Here is an 18,629-nt window from a genome sequence, read left to right as displayed (position 1 = left end):
TCAGGGACTGCTTCGTGTCAACAGTGCCCAGGGGAGCACCCGTCTTGAGCAGGGAGAAGGAGTCGGTAAGATCAGACTGCGCCGTCTTCTCACGGTCGAGAAGGAGAGAGTTGCGCGCATCCAGTGGGGTGAGGGTGTCACGTTGCATTTTTTCTGGGGAGCCATGTTAGCAAGATCTCGATCCTGAGAGGGGTAGATAAGAAATGACATACCCATCTCCTTTCTTCTCTGTCTGTGCGGGTTCTTCTTGCAGCAGGCACTGATCGCGTTCCAGGCAATCAGAATGGCGAGGATGCCCGTCAGAGCAGACTGCACAGCGATCAAGACGACACCGGCCACAGTCTGGGTGGTTTGGGCGATGCCGAATTGCTCAACAAAGACAAAGATGCAGACAACCGAGAGAACGCGGACAACCTGAATGGTGATGTTGATCACGTTGCTCGACTTGCGCTCGTAGGGGCGACTCCAGATCAGAACGATGAGCATGACGCCCTCGATGATGAGCTGGGCAGACGTCTGAACCATGCCATTGCCGTCAGTGGCAGCCAGAGCGAAACCCTTGGCAAACATGTAAATGATGGTGGGCACGAAAATCCACCAGCAGCCCTTGCGATAGGACTCGTAGAACAAGCTGTACTTGACCCAGATGCTCTTGTCGTCGTACAACCCTGCAACGTCGCCCTCCTGCTTCTTGAGTCTCCGGGCTGTGCGCCAGATGTTGAAGGAGAAAAAGGCAAGAATGCCGGTGAAGAGGAAGAGGGTGATACCAGCCAGGGTCTTGGCCGCCCAGGAGTCTCCGTTGGTAAATTGAAAGACGCAGTACAGAACCCACACGCCATAGAGCAGAAGAATCAAGTGAGTGATGGCGCGGCCAATGGAGCCCCAGTAATGCTTGCGGAAGCCAGATAATGACTTTGGGAAGCTGCCGAAGAGAGCCCAGAACTCGAGAATGATCTTGACGAGGAGGACACCCACAACGATGACGGCGATGACAAGAGCCACAATGAGGAGTACAGTCATGAAGGTGTTGGACTTGGGGACGGAGAGCTCCTGGACGTAGGCTTGCATGCCGGTGACAGCCACGCGGATAGTCTCGGTGGGAGCACCACCTTCGGGCACAACACCGGGCTCGGTGGTGTTGACGCTGGTCTCGATACCCTCGATCTGACGTCTGGCAAGGTGAACAAAGTTGTCGAATGCCCTCTTCACGAGAGCCGAGCCGGAAGGTGTCGAGGACGAACCATCCGGGTACACCAAAGTAGCGCCTCTCAAGAACTCGACGCTGTCTTCTGTCAAGTTGCCTCCAGTCATGTTGCGGAACTGATCGATGGAAAGCTGCATCTGTGTCCAGGGCACGAGACCGGTCGAGAAGCCGAAATTCTGGGAGAAGCTTCGGTAAACGTTGGGGTAGTTGACCGACATCATACCGTTCATGGCCATGCCCTGAAACCAGCCAAAGACCTCGGTGAAGCTGGGGCTGATAGTCCCCATACCACCAGCACTCGCACCGCTTGCCGCAGCACTGGCACCTGAGAAGGCCGCTCCAGCAGCAGAGATGCCGCTCATGATCAAAGCAGCCCCAGCAACACCAGCAGCAACGTAGGAAACGGCAGGGACAACGGCAGTCTTGCCGTTGCTCACCTGAGCCTCCAGACACGCTACCCTCTCACCGGACTCCTTGGACTGAAGCTGCAACGTAGCCATGGCCGCAATATCGGGAATCTGAAACGCGATAGCTGGAACCAAGTTGGCAAACTCCTCGGGAATATTTTGCGTGCCCTTGGCGGAAAAAGTGCCCGCGGGAACGGGGCACAACTGGTCAACAAATGTGGCGGCATCGCAGGGATCGAAAGCGTTCGAGTAGATGTTCTGACCGTAAGCCGTGACGTTCAAGACGGCTGTGACATTCTGAATCTGCGAGCTCGAGCCGGCCACATCGAAGGTTACTGATTTGTCCTCGTTGTTGTACTTGATGTTGACCCTTTGTACCGAAACTGCAGCAGTGCCGTTGCAGTTGCTGAATCCTACTGTCTCGAGAATATCCGCGCCGAGTACTCCATTCGCCAGAGCCAAACCGGCCAAACCTGCCCTAAAAATCCACGTCTTCATCGTTTCCCTTTTTTCTTTTCAAGTCGTTTAATGAAATGTTGGTACAAATGATCGAATGAAAAATCGTGTGCAGCGAGTGCTCTGTCGTCGGTATATCTTCCTTATCCGCCCTTCTAGTTTTGCTGAATGTCCAGTTCGCAACTGCTTCTCTCTTCTTCGATATATCGTCCCCTTCACGTCTGAGATCTAGTCAATAGGGTTTGATATGTAAATTCCTCGAAACCGGTCCGGAATAAGTTAAGAATCGAAGAAGTGAAAATCGTGGTAGTCTAAAAGAGAGGCATTCAAAATAACTGGCCAAGGATCAACCTGGAAAGAATGAAAAGATGGTGAGGAGAAAAGAAAGAAAGAGGGCAAACAAGTTGCCCCTCGAGGAGGGAGAACTGTGAAAGTGAAGCTGTTTTCAACACAAGTGTCGATATACGGTTGTTGGCCCAAAAAGCCAGAAATGGGGAAACGAAAGAAGGCCAGAAAGAGGGAAAAGCGAGAGACGGCTTGTTGATAGGGATCAAAATGGATCAACAGGGGGGGGGAGACATGAAGGAGACGGGACCCAGCGGGTATCTGAAACGGGACTGGAGAAAGCTGCCCTGGCGATGGGCAAAAAAAAACAGACAAAAGCAATCCCTAGCTTCAGGGCGAATTCTTGACAGGTTCTGTTGTCGAATGGGACTACATCCTGCTGGCAGGTGTCAAGTTCTACTGGCCTCGTCACGAACACCCGAGCAATTCGGCGATCCCTTGACCAGTCGATTGACTCCGGAGGTCTCCTGGGCCTCGACGACGGGCTGTGGAGGAGGCGAAGGAGGGGAGCGAACGGGGAGAACCGAGGGTGCGGGTCGAGGACTGGAGGCCATCTGAAACCTTAGCGGCAAAGGGGCGCTGGGTGGAAGACCCCTGCACAGTGCTTTGCAACCTCTTGGGCGGCTCTGCGGCGGGCAATTGGCTACCGATTGGCTGTGGGAGTCCGAAAGTTGTTTTAGCGATAGCGTCTCTGGTACATTTTTACGATGCATGAAACTTTGAAGTGGGCGAAAAGAACTGATGTCAACACCCGCTGTCATGTCCTGGTAGTGTAGTGTTCAAGACTTGATATTGACGGAAGCGCGTGGCAGATTCGACAGCCCTGCGGTATTCCTGGGACGACATATGTCTTCGTGAACTGGCATGTTGTCTGCCCTTGACAACTTCCTCCAGAGGCATTCCCAAGACGGTCAGCTTGTTTCAACACGTGGAAAAAGAATCCTTTGCTTACTTTCTCCCGACAAAAGTATTGTGCATCATAGCCTGTACTCCCCGAGATCCCCCCTGACCCCTTGACCCCGCAGCGAACAACAAAAGTGCAGGAATTCTCGAATCCAAAGTGCATCAGACTTTGACATCTCAGCCAACGATACGACTTCATCCGAAGTGGGAAACCCTGGGCACCCAGAGAGGGGATCGCCTGTCCCGTGCACAGCCATCATTCATGCATTAATGCATCGACTTGAACGCTGCTTGGGTAGGTGGTACCGACTTCGGTTGGCCAACTGTGCTTCATATTCAGATGTGAGCTGGCTTGAGCTGCTTTCTCTGTTGAGTCAAAGTCGAAATGTTCTTCCTCAAAGTTGGGTCAAGTTCCACAAAGCCATCGAGTAACACCGTCATTCTCCAGAAAAAGACTTGAGTAAGAACACAAGAAATGTCAAGTGTACAAATAGAGGCGAAAGACACTTGATTGGGGTGTTGGAAAGATGTTGTGCAACTTCAAATTTGAAGAATCAAGAGATCACATCTAGGACAGTAACTCCATAATCTTTTGGCACTGTAAACGAGGGCCTTTGGTACGGGGTTGCCCACACATGCCTGAGGGGCATCACAGTGCGCAAACTTTGGGCGCTGACAACCAATGACCTCACTCTCCCAATTGTATGAACAGCACCTAATGATCAATCATCAAGCAACCACACCAACGACCAACTCGGCCTGTTACACGATACATCGAGTCGTGTGATATCAAATTGACTACTTCTATTCTTGCTGACGGTCTGTACCACTGAGATTTGACATTCTTTTGCTTGGCGCCATTCATCGTGAACCATCAAAGCCCCGGCCGAGAAAAAAGAATACAAGGGAAACCCCACCAGGAAGGAGGAGGTGGAAGGGGAACAAGGCTTGTATCAACCGTCTGGGAAGAGACAGATCATGAGCGAGTTGCAGAAGAAGTGGGCAAAAGCAAGACTTTCCAACACGATGCAAGCGCACGCCTACGCACCAAGCCAAGCCATGGGGACCACGGCAATGCCAATCCCAGCAACGACATTACAGCCACCCGTTGGTCTTCCCGACTTCAATGAGCTGGATGAAGAAGATGAAGACCAGTTTGGATCTCTCTCATCTATTCCAAACCACCCACAAGATGACGACTCCTCGTCAGCATCTTCAGTCTCATCAACAGGCACAGTAATCCCATCACCGGGTAGAGCTCTGTTTGCAAGGCCACAAGGGTATGTTCACCCTAACTCACCCATTCTGATATCAACTTCTAATTAACACCCTCCTCAGAGTTCCAACCCGCTCGTCCTTAGACCCAATCCCCTGGACAACGTACTTTGAACGTGAACTCTCCCTCCTCTCAACAGACGGGACCATAACCTACCACGTCTACCTCACCTCCCCTGATCCCCCTACCCCTTCAACCACCAACAACCCAGCACCAGGAGCCAAACCATCCACCGGCGGCCCCCTCTTCGTAACCCACCACGGCGCCGGCTCCTCCGCCCTCTCCTTCGCCGTCCTCGGCTCTGAAATTCGCAAACGTCTCCCCTCAGCCGGCATCCTCTCCCTCGACGCCCGCGGCCACGGCCTAACAACCATCACCTCCCCCAGCCCCAACGAACCAACCGACCTCTCCCTCGGTACTCTATCCCAAGACCTCTGCAATGCAATCCTCCTCACGGCCAAAGCCATGTCCTGGCCTGACATTCCCCCTCTCATCCTAGTAGGCCATTCTCTAGGCGGAGCCGTCGTCACCGAACTCGCCTACCAACCCCTTCTTCCCCCTTCAGTTTCCCTACTGGGATACGCAGTACTCGATGTTGTCGAAGGCTCAGCCCTAGACGCCTTGCAGTCAATGCAGACATACCTCAGCACCCGGCCACAGGGGTTTCATTCATTAAAGGAAGGCATAGAATGGCATGTTAGGTCACGAACAATAAGAAATAGCGTCAGTGCGAGGGTTAGTGTCCCTGCTTTATTAGTCGATACCACCACCACAGCCACACAACCACAGCAACAGCCACCCTCAACGAAGGTGTCAAAACCGTGGAAATGGCGGACGGATCTTAGTTCTACCCAGCCGTTTTGGCAAGGGTGGTTTGTGGGATTGAGCAAGAAGTTTTTGGGGCAAGGGGCGACGGGGTTGGGGAAGGGGGCGGGGAAGATGTTGCTTTTGGCGGGGACGGATAGGTTGGATACCGAGTTGACTATTGGGCAGATGCAGGGTGTGTTTTACCTTTCTATACGTGAGAAATGAGAGGTGATGGTTGCTGACAGAAACAAAAATAGGGAAATATGCTCTCCAGGTGTTTCCTGAGGCGGGGCACTTTATTCATGAGGACTTGCCTGAGAAGACGGCGGTGGCGCTGGTGGACTTTTACAGGAGGAATGACAGGAGTGCGTTGGTGTTGCCGCCGAAGTGTCGGAGTTGTTGGCGCAGGGGAGGAGGGTTTAGGGTGGGGGTGGGGATGCGTAATCATGATGGGATGAAAGGGAATACATATGGGGTTGTGTGATGTGAATATGGAAACCATTGCGGAAAGTTCATAATTTGTTCATCGGTTTGGTTACTGTTCAAAGTCCGTGGATTTGTCCATCTCCACGAGGCAAGAGATCAAACGCTAAACCGTATCTATATTTTCCTTTCCATATGCTGCCTGCCCGTCTATTTTGTATATCTACCAACCATGCTCGCCCATAACTCAAATATAATACAAGGGGTATATCCATCTCCAAATCACAACCAACTCAGTTTACGCTGCCTGAGCAAGAGCAGGCCCGTCCTGTTGGGCAACTGGCTCAGCAACCACCACCACCTTCTCTTTCTTGACCTCCTTTGCTCCATCAACCTCATCCTCACTCTTCCTCTTCTTCTCATTCTTCCCCTTCACCTGCTGCTGCTGCCCCTTCTTCCCCTTGCCCTCCTTCTTTGGCGCCCACTCCCCCAACCTCAATACCTCATCCGTCCTCCTCGCCATCTCCACCATCTCCTCAAACCCCATCACCTTAACCAACTCCTCATAACTCTTCCCCTGCGCGCACATGGTCTTATAAACCGGCTCCCGCCCCGGCACAATCTGACTGAGCGTAAACTTGGTATTACTCATCTTATTCTCCACCTCCATCGCAAACCTCACCAGCTCCCTCGCATATTGCTCCCACGTTGTCTTCTCCTCCCCCTCCTTCAAAAACACATTCGGATTCTTCTCCGCCGCCGTCGCAATCATCGCCCCGTCCACCCTGAACTCCTCCATGAGCTTATACCCATCCCGCCTGTCCGCCACATCCCCATTCACCACGCACGCCACCCCCGCCTCGCGACAGATGTACCCAATCATCCTCAACTGCCCCCTTATCGCCCGTTCCCTCGGTCGCATAGGCGTAGTCCGGCAGTGGATCGTCAACCCCGTGATCCCCGTCCCCACCAACCTCCTAACCAACGCCTCCGTCTTCTCCGGTGTCTCCAGCAATCTAATCTTCACCGAGACCCCAATCCCAAATTCGGGGATGATATGCCTCGTCAGATTCTCCAGGATGGCAACAAGCTTATCCGGCGTCTGCAACAGCGCAGCGCCCATCCCGCCCGAGGTAGAGAAAGGTTTTGGACAGCCGGCGTTGACGTCTATCCCAGCCACATCCCCCGCCACCAGCCTCGCCGCCGCGAGCGCTCTATCCGGGTCAGAGGTTCCAATCTGGAAGACCAGCTTTCCCTTTTCTCTTGTTGGGTCAAGCCGGAAGATGACGTTCTCGTCGTAACCGGCTTTGTTGTGGGCTTGGGAGGGGGGGCGGGTCCATTCGATGCAGGAGGTTCGGGGGTTGGTTCGCCGGGTGGTGCCGATGAGGGAGTGGTCGACTGTTTCTGGGCCTGTTTTATCAATCACACCTTGTTAGCAAAGAAATGTAAAGAAAGGAAGGGAGAGGGAACATACCCCATACTAAATCAGCCCCGTACTTGAGCGCCAGCAACCTGGCCGGCAGCTCCCCCGATCGTACCATTGGCGCGAGAACAATCTTGCCTCTGTAGTCGACGCCGTTGGGGGGGATGGGCACCCTCCTTGCGAGGACCTCTTCGGGAAGGGAGGAGATGCACCATTTTACTGTGTTCTCTGCCGCGGCGGCTTCTTCGGGGGTGCGCCCGACAGCATTGGCGGGAGATGTGGTTTCTTGGATGGTGACAGCTGGTTCGGTTGGTGGCATGGCAACCTCTGCCGCCGTCGAAGCCATCGTTCGAAGGGGGTTCGACGTCCTGATCGCAAATGTAGTAGTAGTGGGGGCAGCGGCGGTAACTCTTGCAACAGCGGGAACGGAAACGGTTGGCAGCAGTCGAGACAGGATCCGTGAGTGGTGGCTGAGTGACCTGAAAGCCATCGACTAGCTAGCTAGCTGGTGCGATCAGTCGGCGGGCTGATCAAGAAGGAGGAAGGTTTGCGACCAGAGAGGAAAAATAACTTTTTGGCTGGCTGGCGAATCGATCCAATTGCGCGCGCTGGTGTGCAGCTCAAAGGTGGGATGAAATTCCTTATCTTATCGGTAAAAAGTGAAGCTGTGCTGAGTGTACAACAACCCTAACCCTTTTTAAGTTCTTGGAACGAATAGGGGGTTCGCTGCCATGACAACCACTAATCTGAAATCGGTGGGACAAATATCGCAAAAGAGGACCGATGGTTCTTAGTCGATGTCATTGTACTCACTGTGATCTTTCATTCTGTAATACAAGTATTACCACATGGCGAAAAGCTTGAGCGGTTTATTGTCCCCGAGGTCAATCTTAAAGAAAAACAAATCCGCACCATGGTGTTGGGATTACGCTCAGTCTGATCCCGATTTCGCTGGTAACCTTGCCGCGAATATATATCCTCAAACCTGAGATAGACTCCGGTACGTACGGATACCACCGTGTCCGTGGAACTGGCTTCCCCCTCAGATCAGAAGCAGGTGACCCAAGCACTGCCACTTGGAACTGTTCTGTGAGCCTACTGCCCCGAAAGATTCCCATGGAGATTAGCCATGGCAGAATGACAATTCCAATATCCAATCTGATGTGAACATTCCTTCCTCACAGTATCACAATCCAGTGTCATCACATTTGTCACTGAGAATATTCTTCTCACTTGGGTCAAGATACTGGCGGCGACATCACAGCACAAAACCCCCCCAGCAAAATTACCAAGTGCCATAGTCATCCATCATTGGACATCCGAGGGAGAGATCTATCTATCTAGACGCAGCCTCGTATGATGAGAATCCCATCCCACCAACCTTGGACAGCTGACTTACCTGCACGAAGGGATCGACCCTGACTTTCCCCCCCGATCTGTATCACCGCATGTGGTGCATCCCAACCCCTCACGTTGCGGTATCACGTAAATCGAGACATGTACACAGACGAGCCTTGGTGCTGGGAAAGGGGCTTTCCTACCTGCAGCCAGCCGAAACTATTCAAGGATGGGGTATGAAATCCAAGGCCGAGCGGGTATGGGCCGATGCCAGCGTGCTGATTGAGAAGTTGAATACCTCCAAAAAAAACCAGCAGTGCACTTTTACTTGAGAACTACGCGGCATGTCAGGCGACCTATGCTGAGGCCTGAATAGACATTTTGACGGCCAGCCTATTGGATGCCGGGAACCGGATATAGCCCCCACGTCGCCATAGGCAGCATACAAGGTGAGGCTGTACGGCGGGCTGAGCTGTAGGCTTGAGGAGAGACACGCAAGAAAACAGGCTTTGCTTTCAAGATATCAGTGAATCTCCCATCCGTCAAAAACTACTTCCAAATAATAACTTTTGCACATGCATACCTTACCACCGTAGCCTGTTCTCAATTCTTCGAAGCAAGAGCACTGTTGAAACATTTGCGCGAGAAAGAAGAGGAACAAAAGGACAACACAAAGCTCGTTGATGATGCCACAACAGATACCTTGGGTGATATAATCACAGCTGAAACGGTCAGTTTCGACACTTCGACTGTTGCAGACATCCACTTTCCAGGCAGGAGCTACCAAGACCCCGTTTCAAGCTTACCAGCCGTGTTCCCATGGTACAACCCGACACCATGTGAAAAGTGCGATGAGAAGATGATGACTACAAGAAAGGACACTGGCAGTACAGCAGATGCTCACTCCGAAGACCAAGCATATATAACCGACCATGTGAGTCTGAAATGTGCATTTGATACATAAACCTCCTTGGATGTCACACCATTGTTGGTAGCTAGGCTGACACCAAATAGTGTGTGTTTTCGATATGCAATATGCCTTCTTCGTAACGATGGGTGGGCTCACAGTGAGGCATCAAGAAAGCGACATAGATGAAGGGCACAAAATGCGCACATGTATCATCTCTGCCCATCTTGCAAAGGAGGTAGCAGATCAAGATGTCAAAGCACTGATGCTGCCAAGGTCCTTCATAATGTATCAGAGCAAGGCGGACTTCTTCAAGAAATCGCTGGTTGTTATCCAAGTTAGTTGGGTGATTATTGAGTGTGCTGCGCGCAAGGTATATGGCTTACCACTCAGTCTGTTGGAGCTGCACATTATGGTACATGTGGTTTGTGCAATTTTGATGTATGCCTTTTGGTTTAATGTAAGTCATCTTCGACCCCATGACGAAGGTACCATTATTGGCTGCCCGTGTAGCCCTTGTGGCTGTACTCAGATTGCTTATCTGTGATCAGAAACCCCTTGACCTCCAAGGCTCCTACGAAGTCAAAGACCGAAACGCCATGAAAACTATCACCAAAGTGGCCAAAGAAACAGACTCGCTTTTCTATAGAAACCATGGCAATATTCTCAACTTTCAGCACAAACTCGTACCCAAAGACCCCTTCGACTTCCTCCTCGAAGCCCTGGCCTATGTCTATCATCACAAGTTAGCAGTATTTAGCTCTCTCGTCCTACCTGTGGCCTACGGCGGTGTCCATCTTTCGGCTTGGAACTTCGAATTTCCCACTGTTCAAGAGGCCGTTATCTGGAAGGTGTCCTCCATTATCATCGCATCTACTGGACCAGCTCTGATATTGGCCACACTCTTTGCAGCCGCTTTTTCTTGGCTGATTCTCGGTGTGATTTCATGTGTCTTTGGAAGGAGCTGGTGCGACGAACCAGAGCATTACGACTCGGATGAGGAAGTCGCAGTGTTGGGCCAGGCGGTTATGCCCCTTCTCATCACTCCTTTCATAATCGGTATCACCATGCTAATTGTGATGCTGGCCGCCCGCGTGTTTTTGGTAGTGGAGGTCTTCATCAGTTTACGGGCCGCACCTCTAGGTGTGTTTTACAGTCCTGCTTGGGTTGAAATGTTACCGCATGTATGACAGACAAAGGCGATATTTTGGGTCTTGGGTCTGGTAATAGTAATGGTTCCTTGGAGTAGTCGCTTGCAACTGGATACCTGAACGGCCTTAGAAGTCTGATAACCCCCCTCCTTCCTACCAATCCCTGCATGCAAGATCCCATCCTGCCACAAGCAATCCAGACCTCGAAACAGTTGTCTCGGGAAGTCTCGGTCTGAGAAGAAAAAAAGGCCCAGACACAAAGAATGTCTCTCAGTTCCCTGGAGGTGCCGGCTGTCCGACCACCCGACTTGGCGGTTGCCACCGCCGGTTCATGGATCCGGCCTTGTCTTCCACAATAATCCCGGCTCCCGGCCCCGGTCCACGTGTTGATGTAGACCCGGCTGCCTCCTTCTGAATTCATGTCGAACATTTTTACTAAAGCCGGTGGTGAGCGGGCGGTTTGCATTGCCATTTTCGTTCGTCGGTTACTCCATGTGCAGATCAATGCACGTAGGCAACTTCTCCTCCGTTGTCTGTGGACAACCGAGCCATGTCGGACCCCACGTGGGGTATCGAACAGAGCTACTGTGTGGTCGTTCATGGCCCTTCATCAGAGATATAAAACGCACCAGACGGTCAATCCTTTTCCCTTCCGCTTGCTAAGTGGAATATGGGTGCCGCCATTGGCCGTCCTCCACCTCTGTCAACACCCCGGAACGGTTGATCAGATCCAGAGGACATTCACTGTGATGTCTTGATCACGTGCCAGAGGTTTTGGTAGAAGGGATATCGGATATGGCCGTGATTCGTCCGGTGTTAACCCCTATACGAGCAAAGAACTGCCTGGTCCAGGGACGGATTCCAGCTGCGGTGAGAGAACGACAGTATAATGGGCTTGACGGGATGTCAGCCCCTTGCCGATCGGCTGGTTCATCCGACAGACATGCTTGGGATTCTCCAAGGAGCTTTTGTTTCACCTTTTCAGGACTTTCAGGTCTCAACAGCTGTGGGCATCAGGTGATATGTGGACTTACCAAGCAAAGAATGAGACAGTTTTATGTGTGCCATGGACCATGGACATGCTGCTTGGCAAGCGTTTTTCAACAAATAACAGTGCGATCTCAGCTGTCATTATAGGGGCCATAAAGCCATTGACGTTGCTTGAGCCACATGGCTCTTTTACCTTTCGTTTTTTGGGATTTTTGTTGTCAGGGTTGGCGGTAAGGGTCTAGCAAGGAGACAAAAGAATGGGATGGCAATGCGCCTCAGGCAAACTCCCCATGTGCCCCATGACGTCAGTGGCTGAAGATAACTGATCAGTGCGGCCGCGGGGTTGGCGAACATTCGCTTCGAATGCTGCCCTGAAGATATTGACTTTGACTTGAAGCATCAGCTTGAGGAAGTGAAAAAAGATAGACTCACCAGGAGGAGATCGCTAGGAGCATGCAAATCCTTTCAGGGGTTTTGGCGGCCACGGACGGCTTGCCCCGTACATGGTGGGAAGCTGTCGGTCGACCCTGTCGATCAGATTGCCTTGGAAAGCTGCTTGGTTGCTGGAATAGGTATGGGAATGTTTTCTGAATGCGAAACGAAACGACGGATAATATTCGGAATTGAGTAATGGATGGTGTGGGATATCGCCGCAGTGATGCTAGGATGGAGATGTGAGACTCTCACGGACCTTCAAGCGTCAAACCAATGAGCTCTGAAGCATGAGAACCATGTGCCGGCCTTCATTTGGAACGCTGCATTTCCGTGTGACGATGTGGGCGAAGAAGACACAGGCTTGAAGCGCCCAAAAGATAGAGCCACAGCGAGACACGCCTGTGTCTGGAGCCCCGCAGTGGCGTCCGAAGCAAGCGAGAACTCATCAGGCGAAAAAAAAGGCCGCTCGAGCTTTCGCGCTTTCCCATCAGGCACTCAGAGAAAATGCATGTTGCCTGAGGCCCTACCGCGCACCATCTGCAACCCCCGAGCGGGGAAGCTCACACGGCACAGCTGCATGTCTCTAGCAACGGAGCACTCACCTCTCTTTGGACAAGCACCACCTGCACCACCAAGACAGAAGGGGGGGGGGGGGGGGGTAGGGAGGCGTCACGGAGACATCAGATAGATCAGATAGTTCAGATAAACCCCAAACTGGCGACGCCTGAAGAAACGGGAACGTTGTAAATGTCGGGCCGCTACGGTTGTTAGTGCACAGCAACGCGAACCGACAGTTCGGGAAGAGTGGGTGAGTAGGTGGGCAGGTTGGGCGTGTCCCGAGTCAGGACGAGGCCAGAGCAGCAGTCTCTTTTAGCTGCCCGCCCAGGCTACTGTCTGACAGGTGGCTAGGACCTATTTCTTGATTTGAACGGCGGGATCCATGAGGTCCCTAGGTACTTGTAGTGTGCTTGCTGTAGACAGACACCACCTGAAAGACATGTCGGTGTAGAGAAGCCATCCATTCAACATTCAGCTCTTCTGTTCGAGACAAGACAACGGCACAACGGCTCGCCCACCACCCTACCACTATCTATCGCCGTATTATCTATCACTCTTCGTACTGCCACTAAAAAAAAGGGCGGTTGTGCAGGGAATTGACAGGGAAGCGTCGATCCCTTGCCCTCCTCGGCGACCCGACCGGCCCCCCAGACTACCCCATTTTCTCAATCCTCCTCCTCTCTTCACGTCTCCTCCTCCCTGTTCCCACTCCCACCCTCAAAGACGCCCGAGTCCTTTACTGCTGCCTCACCCTTTCACCAGGCCGCACAAGTCCAACAGGACGACGAGGGGCTGAACAAAGCTCTTCTCACAATACACCCGCGTCTCCGCTTCGCCTAGACCCTACGCACGGCGGTTTCGGCCCCTTTGGACGACTACAGTCCAACTCAACTTTTTGCAAGACCCTTTTTTTGCCTTCCCCGACAACTCTGGTGCCGTTACCCGACGACGACATCTGCGCAACTCGGCCACACCATCCGAGCCTCTGTGCGTCTTGCAATCCGCCTGTCGCCTGTCGCCTGTCATCCCATCGTCGCCCGTCGCATTCCCATCGCTCAAAGGGTCGTGTAATCCACATACTGCACCTGGACTCGCCGCCAATTCAGTATTCCCCGCATGAGTTGCACCTACGCCGCCGACCACCTCGATAAGTCGTTCCCCGCGACCCAAATCATTTTAACCGCCATCACCCCGCCGTCGCTACCCCCGTTTTGTACCGTCTACCTCTCTGTCTCTCCCACCGCTGGCATCGCCCATCAGAGACAATATCACGGCTGCTGGGTCTAAACGGCCCTCTGTGCCGCAACCATGAGTGGCGAATCATCGCTAGCAGCTGTGACTGCTATTCTGAAAAGTCTCGCGACCGATCCGACCACGCCGCCTCTCTTGAATCTCCGCGTCAACACTCGCTTCAACATTCCTGGCGCTGATACTTCTGAAAAGCTCGAACTCGAGCTCGAACTTGCTGCGCTGGTTCTCCGTGTCCAGCATCTTCAGGCCCGTGCCAATACGACCACCTCGAGCCTGCTTCCCGACACCCCTGACGGAAATGGCCATCTCTCTCTGTCGGACGAAAGAGCAAGGGCTGGGAATTCTGGATATGCTGCTCCGCTACCGCGAGATGAGCTCCTCGACGAGGCTCTCGAAGGTTTGAGGGAGCATGTTGACGATCAGTCCAAGCTTCTCGACAGCCAGCGCCAGGAGCTGGATGGCGTAAATGCCCAGCTTCTCGAGCAGAAGCAGCTCCAGGAGAGGGCCCTTGCCATTATCGAGCAGGAAAGGGTCGCCACTCTGGAACGCGAGCTATGGAAGCATCAAAAGGCCAACGAGGCCTTCCAAAAGGCCCTGCGTGAGATTGGTGAAATCGTGACGGCTGTCGCCCGCGGTGATCTTTCCAAGAAGGTGCGGATGAACAGTGTTGAAATGGACCCCGAAATTACCACTTTCAAGCGTACCATCAACACCATGATGGATCAACTGCAAGTCTTCTCCAGCGAAGTGTCTCGGGTCGCCCGTGAAGTCGGTACCGAGGGTATCCTCGGTGGCCAGGCTCAAATCGAGGGTGTTGATGGAACTTGGAAAGAACTTACTGATAACGGTATGTTTGCTGGCACGGTAATGCATGTTTCTGATAAGCGCTCAGACATACTGACTCTTTGCTAGTGAACGTCATGGCTCAAAACCTCACTGATCAAGGTACGAATCCCCCCTATTATGTAGGTAAAGCATCGACTCGGCAGCGCTAACACTTCGCATAATAGTGCGTGAAATCGCCTCTGTTACCACCGCCGTAGCCCATGGTGATCTCACCAAGAAAATTGAACGCCCCGCCAAGGGAGAAATTCTACAGCTGCAACAAACGATCAACACCATGGTAGACCAACTGCGGACTTTTGCCTCTGAAGTCACACGCGTCGCCAGAGACGTCGGAACCGAAGGTATCCTGGGCGGCCAGGCTGATGTCGAAGGGGTACAGGGCATGTGGAACGAACTGACTGTCAACGTGAATGCCATGGCCAACAATCTGACTACACAAGTGCGAGATATCATCAAGGTTACCACGGCTGTCGCAAAGGGTGATTTGACGCAAAAGGTGCAGGCTGAGTGCCGCGGAGAAATCTTTGAACTGAAGAAAACGATCAACTCTATGGTGGACCAGCTCCAACAATTCGCACGGGAAGTTACCAAGATTGCCAGGGAAGTCGGAACCGAAGGGCGACTTGGCGGACAAGCAACGGTACATGATGTTCAGGGCACTTGGAGAGATCTTACGGAAAACGTCAACGGTATGGCTATGAATCTAACAACGCAGGTGCGAGAAATAGCAAAGGTCACTACGGCCGTCGCTCGGGGTGACCTTACCAAGAAGATTGGGGTCGAGGTGCAGGGTGAAATTTTGGATTTGAAGAACACCATCAACACCATGGTGGACCGCTTAGGAACATTCGCGTTTGAGGTCAGCAAGGTGGCCAGAGAGGTCGGCACGGATGGTACACTCGGCGGTCAGGCTCAGGTCGACAACGTAGAGGGCAAATGGAAAGACCTCACTGAAAACGTAAACACTATGGCCAGAAACCTTACATCACAGGTATGTCCCCGACTCCTTTTTCAACTGGCTACTTCATGCTGACAACCGATATAGGTCAGAGGGATTTCAACTGTCACACAAGCCATTGCCAATGGAGACATGAGCCGGAAGATCGACGTCGAAGCCAAGGGCGAGATACTCATTCTGAAGGAAACCATTAACAACATGGTTGACCGGCTTTCGATATTCTGTAACGAAGTGCAAAGGGTCGCCAAGGACGTCGGTGTCGACGGTATCATGGGTGGACAGGCCGATGTTGCTGGCCTGAAGGGAAGATGGAAGGAAATTACTACCGACGTCAACACCATGGCCAACAACTTGGTACGTTATCAAATATGCCGTTTTGGTGAAAATTCCTGCTGACTGGCCCAAACAGACGGCTCAAGTACGAGCATTTGGTGACATCACCAATGCCGCAACGGACGGGGATTTCACCAAGCTAGTTGAAGTTGAAGCGTCCGGTGAAATGGACGAGCTCAAGAAGAAGATTAACCAGATGGTGTACAACTTGAGAGACAGTATCCAGAGGAACACGCAGGCCAGAGAGGCAGCCGAGTTGGCCAACAAGACCAAATCCGAATTCCTTGCCAACATGTCCCACGAGATACGGACCCCAATGAACGGCATCATCGGTATGACACAGCTCACTCTCGATACCGACCTCACTCAGTATCAAAGGGAGATGCTCAACATTGTCAACTCGCTGGCCAACAGCCTGTTGACCATCATCGATGACATCTTGGATCTGTCCAAGATCGAAGCTAGGAGAATGGTTATCGAGGAAATTCCCTACACGCTGCGTGGAACTGTCTTCAATGCGCTCAAGACTCTCGCTGTTAAGGCAAACGAGAAGTTCCTAGATCTCACGTACCGAGTCAATAACTCGGTGCCAGACCACGTGGTGGGTGACTCGTTCAGGTTGCGCCAGATCATCCTGAACCTGGTGGGCAACGCCATCAAGTTCACCGAGCATGGCGAAGTCAGCTTGACCATTCAGAAGGCGTCTCACGTCCAGTGTGCGCCCTACGAGTACGCCATTGAGTTCATCGTGTCCGATACGGGAATAGGTATTCCGGCGGACAAGCTTGATCTCATTTTCGACACGTTCCAGCAGGCCGACGGCTCCATGACACGCAAGTTTGGCGGTACCGGATTGGGTCTCTCCATTTCCAAGAGACTGGTCAACCTGATGGGCGGCGACGTGTGGGTCAAGAGCGAGTACGGCAAGGGCAGCAAGTTCTACTTCACGTGCGTTGTCCGTCTCGCCAACGATGATGTTTCGCTCATTGCGAAGCAACTTACCCCCTACAAGGGCCACCAGGTACTGTTTATCGACAAGGGCAGGACCGGTCACGGATCCGAGATTATCAGGATGCTCAAGGAGCTGAGCCTCGTGCCTATCGTTGTCGACTCGGAGAAGAGCCCCGCGCTGGAGAAGGCTCGGACTCAGCAAAATTCGCCATACGATGTCATCATTGTTGACTCGATCGAGGACGCTCGCAGGTTGAGAGCGGTCGACGACTTCAAGTACCTGCCCATTGTGCTCTTGGCCCCTGTGGTTCATGTTTCGCTCAAGTCCTGCCTTGATCTGGGCATCACGTCGTACATGACCACGCCATGCCAGCTGATTGATCTCGGCAACGGCATGGTGCCTGCCTTGGAAAACCGCGCGACACCCTCGCTGGCGGATAACACCCGCTCGTTCGAGATTCTGTTGGCGGAAGACAACACGGTCAACCAGAGGCTTGCGGTCAAGATCCTGGAGAAGTACCATCATGTGGTTACCGTGGTTGGGAACGGCGAGGAAGCTGTTGAGGCTGTCAAGAGGAAGAAGTTTGATGTCATCTTGATGGATGTTCAGATGCCTATCATGGTATGTCGCCCCTTTTCAACTCGCAACGTTTGTGGAGACTCTAGCTAACGATTTACAACAGGGTGGATTCGAAGCCACATCCAAGATCCGCGAGTACGAGCGCAGCCTAGGCAGCCAGCGCACCCCCATCATCGCCCTGACGGCGCACGCCATGATGGGCGACAGAGAAAAGTGCATCCAGGCCCAGATGGACGAGTACCTCTCCAAGCCCCTCCAGCAAAACCACCTCATCCAGACCATCCTCAAGTGCGCCACGCTCGGCGGCCAGCTCCTGGAGAAGAACAGAGAGCGGGAGCTCGCCAGGGCGGCGGACGCGGTGACGGGGGGTCGGAGGGACAATGCCGCGCTGAATGCGTACCAGCAGAATGCCAGCAGCAACGCGGGCGCTGCGGCGGCGGCGGCGATCTCGGCTGCTTCTCATGTGAGGCCGAGCCTGGCGGCAACGAGGGGGATGACGGCCTCGGAGGCGCTGACGGCGGGACTGGAGAGCCCGAGCATTGTCACTGCTGATGCGGAGGACCCCTTGAAGGGAGGGGTTGGGAGGTCAAGTACTAGTCTGTCGGAGCCGAATATTCACCATCATAGCACTACTGCGCCTAGGGGGCAGAAGTAGTGTTTTTTGATGGGTTTGGATTCTGGGGGTTTCATTTTCAATATGTTTTGAGGCACTTTTTCCATCGATTTTTTTGAGGAGCAAAGAGCGGTATACTCTAGCTATTTGTCTTTCAGGGCGAGCATGAGGTATTTGTGAAGGGGAAAAAAGCAAACAAAGGGCCAAGGGAGGGAAGGGGGGGGTTGGGGGGTGATGTGGGGGTTGATGTGGGGGCTGAGTAGGTATGCGTGTGTGTGTGTGTGTGTGTGTGTGTGTGTGTGGTTTTGGGCTTTCGGTATCTCATGGTTTTGGGTAACATTGGGGCACATTTTTTGTTTTTGAAAGGGGTTGAAAGGGGTTTTTCTGGAATCGGGGGTTTCATGTCTTTTTTGTTTTTTTATGTAGTTCCATTTTTCTGTGTTGCGACTTTACTGCAGAAATTGTAGACTGTGC

General features: G+C 52.8%; 4 protein-coding genes across 4 annotated transcripts; 2 read left to right on the top strand and 2 right to left on the bottom strand.

The window, feature by feature from the left end:
• Positions 1–2,109, bottom strand: PODANS_1_7380 (uncharacterized protein; the record flags this gene model as incomplete). Its single annotated transcript, XM_001912926.1, has 1 exon — positions 1–2,109. The coding sequence occupies one exon, from the start codon at positions 2,107–2,109 to the stop codon at positions 1–3; it is 2,109 nt and encodes a 702-aa protein (XP_001912961.1).
• A 2,184-nt stretch (positions 2,110–4,293) lies between these two features.
• PODANS_1_7370 (uncharacterized protein) lies at positions 4,294–5,882 on the top strand (the record flags this gene model as incomplete). The annotated part of the gene is made up of 3 exons (XM_001912925.1): positions 4,294–4,595; positions 4,654–5,591; positions 5,656–5,882. 3 exons carry the CDS (start codon positions 4,294–4,296, stop codon positions 5,880–5,882), a joined length of 1,467 nt encoding a protein of 488 aa, XP_001912960.1.
• A 237-nt stretch (positions 5,883–6,119) lies between these two features.
• PODANS_1_7360 (uncharacterized protein) lies at positions 6,120–7,734 on the bottom strand (the record flags this gene model as incomplete). The annotated part of the gene is made up of 2 exons (XM_001912924.1): positions 6,120–7,231; positions 7,296–7,734. The coding sequence occupies 2 exons, from the start codon at positions 7,732–7,734 to the stop codon at positions 6,120–6,122; spliced, it is 1,551 nt and encodes a 516-aa protein (XP_001912959.1).
• Positions 7,735–13,931: 6,197 nt separating this feature from the next.
• PODANS_1_7350 (uncharacterized protein) lies at positions 13,932–18,197 on the top strand (the record flags this gene model as incomplete). Its single annotated transcript, XM_001912923.1, has 6 exons — positions 13,932–14,721; positions 14,787–14,819; positions 14,885–15,711; positions 15,766–16,032; positions 16,088–17,584; positions 17,646–18,197. 6 exons carry the CDS (start codon positions 13,932–13,934, stop codon positions 18,195–18,197), a joined length of 3,966 nt encoding a protein of 1,321 aa, XP_001912958.1.
• Between the last annotated feature and the right edge of the window lie 432 nt (positions 18,198–18,629).

The sequence above is a fragment of the Podospora anserina genome, chromosome 1 (assembly GCF_000226545.1).
Source record: "Podospora anserina S mat+ genomic DNA chromosome 1, supercontig 1".
NCBI lineage: Eukaryota > Fungi > Ascomycota > Sordariomycetes > Sordariales > Podosporaceae > Podospora > Podospora anserina.
This window is presented reverse-complemented; position numbering and strand designations above follow the sequence as displayed.